Consider the following 8,883-nt stretch of genomic DNA (forward strand, 5'->3'; position numbering starts at 1 on the left):
GAAAGTGGGTTTTCAAGAGAAAAGTATAGTATAAATGCACCCAAAAAAAATTTGGAACATAGATCAATGTATAAATAATTAGGCGTGACCAAAAAGTAGAGGAAAAGCTTATCTCTGCTCAAATGGAATTTATGCCAGAATGACTAAATAAACATTAAATAAGAAGCTGATTGTGGTGATACAAATATTGCATACAGATTGCAGGTGACAAGTCTGGTGGGCAAAGTTTGTGATGGAGACTTTGATAGGAAGAAGCAAATGTCTTTAGCTTCTGAAATAGAAAAAATAGGATAAAATGATTTTTAAGTGGTGTGAATAATTAGAGTGAGAGTGCAACATACAGAAATGTACCTCAGACATGTACCAAATAGCTTTTGGGGTTAACAACTTGCCCTTGCTCTGTAAATAACAAGCATTTGCAATGCAATAAGCCTAGCATTTGCAATAGTTTAAGCTATTGGCATTGTAAATGACAATGCTTTAAATTTATGTGTTTTGATAATTAACACATAAATAAAAGGCATTATCATTAGCAATGCTAATAGCTCAAACTCTTGTAAATGCGAGACCTGTTTCATTACAAAGAAGCGGTCGCCATTGTCCCGGCCTGCTTGGTGAGTGGAAGTGTGCATTGCGCGCTGAATGTTGCAGTAAACCATGTCGTGCCTGCAGTAGGAGAAACTCATTAAAGAAAATAGTGCTTAAAGACTAAATAAGACATACCATGTAACAACAGAAGTAAAAGGGCCAGTCCGCCTGAGAGGTTATAAATGAAGACAAGGCGGTACCAAGGAGGGACTAACAAGTCTATTAAGGAATCAGAAGCCAGCATTTACAAGGACAATGGCACAAGCCAGTGAACAATATGGGCTGAAAGTGGGCAGGGCTTCAAGTCTACTCGAATACAGCATACCTCGCAGAGCAGCGCATGCGCTGCCCAGGCTTGACCTAAAAAGGAAACATAATCCTGAAGGCCAGTTTGACATGAGAACCAAGTGCCCTCATGCGAAGGAAAATAAGATGGCACTCTCAAGGGATTCACTCAAACTAATTTAATTACCATATGGCCCGTATTGTAAGTCACAAATTGTTTAAAACAAAATGAGATTGAAAAATACCTAAACCTCTTTACTAGAAGAAAGACTGCAACAGACAGCCTAGAATGCCACAGCAATGTTGGAGCGGTCATTATTAGGTAAAGAAGTACTTGAAATGGGGGGTCTAGGAGAAAGACTTGTGTCCAGTGAGAATAGAAAATGAACAAGCCGCAACAGGATGGATGCAGTCATACTAAAGCAAAGTATCCCTACAAATTGGCACAATATAAACTGTTGATTCAAAGTATAGAAGTATTTCACATAAAAATTATTATACAAACCAATTCTATTTTTTTAAACACTTGATCAGTCTCGATATTTAATAAGAGCCTGGAATAAAGGACAAAAGTGATATTGGTCCAAATTTTAGAGCGAAAACTTTAGTTTCCCATACCAACAAGGTACCCAGACTGCATCTTTCTGATAGTATATCAATGATAATAAACATCATATGGACAGAATAACGTATCAAAAATTTCGAGGACCAAAATGTCAAGAAGGTAAGTGCAAAAAGGTCATTATATAGTTACTATTACTAACTCCACATCTACGTACCTTTAAGATATAGATATTGTCAAGGTACATATATGTGGAGTTAAGTATAGTAAAACTTGGCTTACCCGTAGAAACATACCTTCATGATATTTTTATCCTCAATATTATTGACACAATGTAGGCCAACAAGCTCATTTTAACTGGGAGAATTGTTGGCTTTAATTTAGCTTCATACCAACTAAAATTGCTCCCACTTCAGTTCAAGTCAATAGGAAAAATAAATCCCTCCAATTATGTTTTTCGAATTCTCCCTCTTTAAGGTTTCCAAATGTTGGCATGGATACCAATCAGGCTTTGGGGTGGAAAGGCACTCACCAAACTGAGTGGGGTAGAGTGAGTGGGGCAGTTGAAGGGCTTGGCTAATATTCCGGGATTTAATGGAATCCATGCAGCTCTGTACCCAACTCGAATTCCAGTGATCTGCCATAGGGATTTTTTAAACTGTGGTAAAATAGTGCAATTTCGCATAAAGTTCTGAACGTACTCCATAGTGAAATACTCCAGTCCTGTCACGAAGTTCCACCAAAGGGGAATAATATTCTCTCACATGCCTTAGCCTATTTTTGAGAGAATGGTGCATGTTTCAGTGTAATTACCACTACAATTTCACACTATTGTAGTGTGCTTCATCTTGAGTCAAAATCGAGCACATCCCAATTGTTCTCTACTTGTGGGGAGATGGAAATTAGGTCTCAGTTTGCTAGCACTTCAACTGCAGTATGTTTTTTCTGAAAGAGACTTCTGACTGCAGATTCCGCAGAATATTCCCTCAGGCATCAGGCTGGATCTGGAAAACCTTGGAGCAATACCACTGTGCATCAAGAGTTGTCACCTGTGACTCCGTGTTGACGCTGTCCACTGCTGAATGTGATGTAAGCTGGCCTATATAGATGCCACCCATGTGCGCTGACATGTGTTCCTTTCATTTTCGTACCAACTGGTTGGAATCCGTAATTACATCTAGTCTCCCAAGACCATTTAAAAGAAAACAATGTCAAGGCTCATGTTACTGATGTCTGTGACTGATGCCTACTTGGTCTGCCTGTGGTGCATGAGGTGTGTTATCACCATATCTAACACCAGCACTGTGTATACATTTGTGATTAATTTTCTTCATCCTGCAAACTCCAACAGCTGCTGCACAACTGAATGTTCCGCTGCTCCCTCTGGGACTAAGATGCTGCAGGAACCGCCCTAGCCCCAGTCAAAACTGCTTCTGCAGTTGTAATAGGTCTATGAATCTGTTATTGATAAACAGATCCCTGCCCGTTTTGCAAGCTCCTTCCCACTATCTAAGAAAGGTCATATCTTTCAGCATATTTTAGAACGGTCTCAGGGGCCAGTGGAACAGTCAGTGCAATGAAGCTCAGTTCAATACTTTAATCACCACTTTGTGCCATATTACGGCCATCTGTCGGATCAAGTAAGGAACCCCTAGACTGCATGCGGAGACCAAGTGTCTGTATGTGACTGTGGGCCTTTGAAAAAGGGACAGTGTAGGTTGGGGCAACGCATCACCCGTCTTGTGGTGGAGGACTTTCCTTCACATGGTGAGGAGTGATGAAGAAGACAGGTGATGTGGTAATGGGGAGTTCTCCAACTGTCAGAATCAATGAAGGGGGTCACAAGATCTAAGATAATTGTATTATACAGTGGAATTTCTGGGACAAAGTGGATTTTTCTCAGGACAACTACTACAGTAAGGCCATTGTTGGTAGCCGTGTTATGGCACCAGCACAGATATGCACAGTTCACAACAAATGACCTAAAAATTGTCTTGTTGCTATGGAAAAAAAGAGCACCCAAAGAGCAAAACATTTTCACTGGGACTCTAAAAGTACTTGCTCAACAGCAGGTTTGGGATTAGAGCTGGGATTAAAAGTAGCAATTTACCCGGGACAGAGTAATTGGCATAAAAGTTCTTATACCTGTTAATTAGGATTTGGTTAATGCCAATAACAAATGCTTAACTATCAGCTGGAATGGTCCAAGAACAACTCAAGAAAGGGGATAATTCTCACATGCCCCTTTGAAAACATACAGACTAGATGCTTCAAAGATGAAAAATTATTGCCCTATCACCTAATTACTAGCTATAGCTAAGGTGATGGAGACGCTCCTACCTGGCATAATTTTCTCGACATAAGACAAGCTGGAGATTCAGCATAGAATGCTTGTTTGTGGACATTATCAATAAATTACAAGGATGGCGGGTGGTGGGATTCTGCGTTTAGAAATCTCTGCGTCTTTTGACATGGTCAAACATGACATCTAGCTGTGGCATCTCAATGCTGTGGGTTTGACTGACAAAGCTTTATCCTGGTTCACTTCATGGAAAACAGATTCCAGTCAGTGACCCTTACACCTTTTGAACCACCCAAAGTCTCCTTCTTGTGTTGCGGTACTGACGGATACGTTTTGATTCTGGTTTTGTTTATTGTTTACATCCAATCCCTTTTCTTTCTGGTCAGGTCATTTAACTTTGCAACACTCTGATACGCAGATGATACTCAGCTGCTTCGTAGGTTTCAACAGTCCTCATCCAACTCCATCAGCAAGTTGAAAAACTGTGTGATTGGCATTCAGAAATGGATGCTAAATAATTTTTTTAAATGAATGAAGAGAAGACTGGGCCACTAGTAATTGGGGGACAATTCAGAGTGTTGGGGTACCTATTAATGAACCTTACCAGTCAGCCTCTCACCTTTCGCTGGAAGGTAGCTCAAGAACCTGGGATTCTTTTTTGACTAAGAACTTTCCTGTCACCCTCAAATTCGAAACGTTTGGATGACTGGGTTTTTGCAAATTAACATCTTGAGGGTTTCTTGTCTTGCTGAGAAGCTCCTTCCATATCAAGTAATTTCCAAGCTTTCACATCTCCAGAAAATGACTGTCAGGCTCGAAGCAGGTTTTTGGAAATTCGACCATGAGTCTCAAAACAGATTCAAATTTAAAGATTAAAAAATGAGAAAAAAGTACAGCACACCCTTAGCTGGCTCCCTATTAAACTATTAAAGATTAATTCCATCTGAAAGTTGTCTACCTCACCCAGACAGCTTATTTGAAAATTGGACCGCCCTGCTTAACACTGATAAGTGCCTCCTTACCTGCAGGCGAGTTCACTATGATGCAACCCTGCCTCCATGCTAACAGTTCCTTGGTTGATTCGCAGGTGGGGGCAGAGCGTTTCATTTGCTGCGTCCCAAGAAATGGAATGCTCTACTGCTGTATGTACGCACAATCCCTAACTTCAGGTCTTTTAAAAATGTTGTAAAAATTCACTCACTTTCTCAGCCTTAGCCTTTATATTGAGATTGGCTAGTAATTCTCCCATGTTTACTTATTTCTCCCACTTTATACCGTTCCCCTTCTAATCCTAGTGCCCAAATGTTTAGGTGTATGTTGCACTCACTAAATAATAAGAGTAAATAAATATTTATTTCGGCACATAGCCATAAAAGAATAAATAAAAGCATGATACATAAATAAAAAAAATTAAAACTATTTATAATAAAAAAAATGTTTTAAATGTGGCATCTCTTGTAATGGTCTTGTCCCAATGTAAAAATAGGGCAGTAGAAATATCAGTGAAAAATATCTGATGCTTTATGTAATGAGAAGGAGTGGACAGCGGCTATATCAAAAAAAGACCAACGAGTCAGTGATAAGTAACATCTACAAAATAGAAGAGGATGAGTTTCTAGTTGTTTTCTAGTGTGCATTAAGGGTCATTCCTTGGCAAATGAAGATTTACATAAAGAAACAGACTGTGAAGCTTGGAAATCTCTCCCACTTGAGAAGTGTTAAGAATAAAAAGCAGAGGAACAGGGACATTACGGACAGAGTGGGAAATTGAAACTACAGTTTTTCCTTTTTCAAATAGCAAGCACTTCACATATTATTTTATAGATGTAAGCGTTACTTACAATAACAGTATAGCCCGTTGCTCTAGGTAATACCTGTCATTTAAAGCCCTCTATATGAGTTATAGACTTGAGCCCCAGGCAAGAGCCAATAACAGCAGAGATGGCTTTTTACAACTGATAAAATCTGAGGCCAAATGGCAATAATGCTATTTGAACATTACACCTACTGAGGGTATAATTTTCTAAATCAACGAGAGAGAAACAAAAAGAAACACTTTGACATGTTAGAGGACACTAGCCATATCAGCCATAATGTGTCCTCTGTGAAGCCACTTCACTGTCATCAGTGTAGCACTCAACATTCCAATGTTCTAAGTAGGTAAAAATTATTTTTGAGAGCCATTTTCGCAAACTAATGTATTAAATTAGATTGTTCTTCAATACTTTCAGTTTATTCACCTACTTGCAATAAACTTAATTAATATTAGTTTTCTCTTAGAACCCGTGCAAAGTTACTTTATTGCAATGTCTCTGTTTTCTAGGTTTTCACCATATATTTGTGAAAAGTAACTAAAAGGGAAAACATGTTAAAGCACTAAACATATTTTGCAATGTTCCTTTCTCATCATTTACTGTATGAACAAATGTGAAGCAAGGAGCCTTCCTCACATCTGTTGTTTTCATGCAGCAAAAGAAGAAGAATGATAAATCAACTAACAGGTTTGTGAGTGTCCCTAATCTAAGTGCCACGGAGAATAGCACAGTGGGCAATGGACATCCAACACGCCTGGAACCAATCCCCAATTCACCCATCCACGATATTGAGTTCAACAACAGCAAACCACTTCCTCAACCAGTGCCACCCAAAGAGCCCAAGACATTCTTGAGGTGAGCAGTGACTCACCAGGTATATTTTTATATTTAGGCTACAGGCGACTTTCATATCCTTTTGGATCTAAATGAAACGCATTGCTTTCATGCCTGAGGACAACAGCTCTTTCTGTGGGTTTATTTTATAATTTGCATATATAGTAAACCTCTTTACAGTACTCCTTTATTAGTGTACAGTTTGTTGAAATAAGAAATGTGTTCCATGTATTTATCTGTAAGATGTAAAGTCACATAAGCGTTAATCTATTGATATTATTATTGTGTTTGCAAATGTTTGTCAAATTGCCTTCAGTGTGTTGAGTTTTTGTCAAAGCAGTTTTGTTCTCCACCTATGGTTTAAAGCACTTTTGTATTCCTTATTTTGCTCGTTTTTTAAAAATATTTAGCATGACAGTTGTATTCTGTTTATTTTGCATGGATCCCTATCATAATAATTGCTGGAAATAAAAGAACTATGATATTGAATATTGGCTTGTGCATTGAATGCATAGTGTCCATAGTAACTGCACCAACCCCTACGAAAATCTGCAGATGTTGTTTTTTACATAGCAAACCATTTCTGCTTGTCATCTGTGACCCCGAGGCTTCTGTTCAGGCTTGTAGGGTTCTTATGATTATTTCCGCTTCAAAGCGTAGTTGCAGGTCCATTGGCTGTATTTGTTCTGTTTGTACAGCACATTTTTTCTGATAAATTCAAGGAAAGACCCTGGTATCACTGTACCTGGCCCATGGACCTCCGCCATCCTATGTGGCTTTATTGTCACCAGGATGATCTAGATGTAGATATTAAATGTGATAGAAAAAAAACATATTCTGAACAACATCTGTTACGTGTTTTGCCAATTCTATGTATATTTCACATTGTTGTTTCTGCTTTGCATGTGCCTGCATATGTTTAGTGTCAGTAAGATGCATGTTAGCCTGCATGAAGTCCAGGATTGGCAGACATTGGAATGTCTTTGAAATGCGTTTTCCCTGTGAGATGGTATGTATTTTTACTCTTGTTTTATGTGTGCTAACAAGCCAAAGAATCTCGTCAAAAAAAGCTACAATAATTGTGTTTCTTTGCATCCCTTGGTCTCCAACAAGAGACTTCAAGGCAGTAATTTATTACAACTTTAATAAACCTTTTTTATATACGACGATTTCGAGTTCATGAAAATAGAATGCATGAAACTCCTTTTGTGGGACCCTTAAATGTAATTTATGTATAATCCCAAAGTGTGTTTCTGTTCAGTTAGTGAAAACATTTCAGCACATTTCTGCATTTGCATGATTGTTACATCATGCTTCTAAAAACAACTTCAACAAAAAGGATGCTAAAAGAGGGACTCTCTAAATTGACAAAAATGAGGACGTACCTCAAATTAAAAAAAACATAAGTCTACTAACTACAAGTGACTTTAATTTATTTTTTCAATTAAATATTTGTGAATTCCTTATTAGATGAACACTTAATATCGCGCTGGGTGTGCTGCTGGTGCGCTCCAATGGAGTGGATGATAGGGTACACAAGGATTATACATTTTACAATAAACTAGTATTATGTATGACTTGGGTGGGGCAGAAGGCCATGGGAACTGACAATGTAATCATGTAGCTGCTGATTACTTTTTCCAGACCGTTGAGCATTCTGGCATTTTGGATATGGTATTAATATTTATTCTCTTTTGTGACTTTAGCCCTCACCAGACTGATGGTTCACCAGTGACTTCGTCCGATCCACAGCACCAGGAATGGTTTGCCCGATACTTCACATTTTGAAAGACAGTTTTTTATTCTCTTTGTGGCACAGCCTTCGTATGGACTATTTTTATGAGCATGACTTCATACAGAACCCCACGTGACAAGCTTTGCTGTAACTCTGTCAAACACTGTGAACAAGAACGTATGTGTCTCTCCGATTTAAAAAAAAAATAATGAAATGCACTGTATTTCTTGTGCTATTTGTTGGAATCACTTTACATTGTATTCTATAATGTGTGTAATAACTATCCCTGTTATTTTTATTATTAATCGAAATGGAAAAATCTTGAAACTTTGTAATAATTGCATAATAAATTTTGTTAGAACAAATATTTTCTGGTTTGAACCTTCACTGTTAATAATGTATGTATGTATGTATTATTCTATGGTAACAAAATGGAGCACAATCAGATTGGTCAGAAAAAAGAATGCAATAGTTCTCAGACTAAAGTAGATGAATCGCAAGGCGTACTGCATTCCACAGAGGAGCATGCAGTTTGATATCAGTGGCTGTGTTTCTTGGTTTCATTGGGTGTGAGTATTATGTTTTTTTTTTTATCTATTTATTTGATTATTTTATAAAGCACTACGGCAGCAACTAGATGCTTCAGGCCACACTAGAGTGGCAAGGGATGTGGGAGTGGAACAGCGGACAGGGGGGATATGTCTTTGTTGAAATTAAATAAACAGTGCCTATACAAATGAATATTCTTATGACCAGAGCTAAC

At 38.2% G+C, this 8,883-nt stretch overlaps 1 protein-coding gene across 4 annotated transcripts in view; it reads left to right on the plus strand.

Annotated features, from left to right (window-relative positions):
• FAM184A (family with sequence similarity 184 member A) overlaps positions 1-8,485 on the plus strand; it is a 499,679-nt gene extending 491,194 nt beyond the window's left edge. For 2 of the 4 annotated variants that reach the window (XM_086926730.1, XM_086926731.1), the window contains 2 exons: positions 6,207-6,406; positions 8,092-8,485. In XM_086926730.1, coding sequence (XP_086782856.1) covers positions 6,207-6,406; positions 8,092-8,173 — 282 coding nt within the window. In that variant the 3' untranslated portion in view covers positions 8,174-8,485. The remainder of the gene's footprint in view (positions 1-6,206; positions 6,407-8,091) is intronic. The other 2 variants (XM_086926733.1, XM_086926732.1) reach the window with 2 other exon arrangements.
• Positions 8,486-8,883: the final 398 nt, after the last annotated feature.

This window comes from Lissotriton vulgaris, chromosome 6, assembly GCF_964263255.1.
Source record: "Lissotriton vulgaris chromosome 6, aLisVul1.2, whole genome shotgun sequence".
In the NCBI taxonomy this organism is placed as follows: Eukaryota; Metazoa; Chordata; class Amphibia; order Caudata; family Salamandridae; genus Lissotriton; species Lissotriton vulgaris.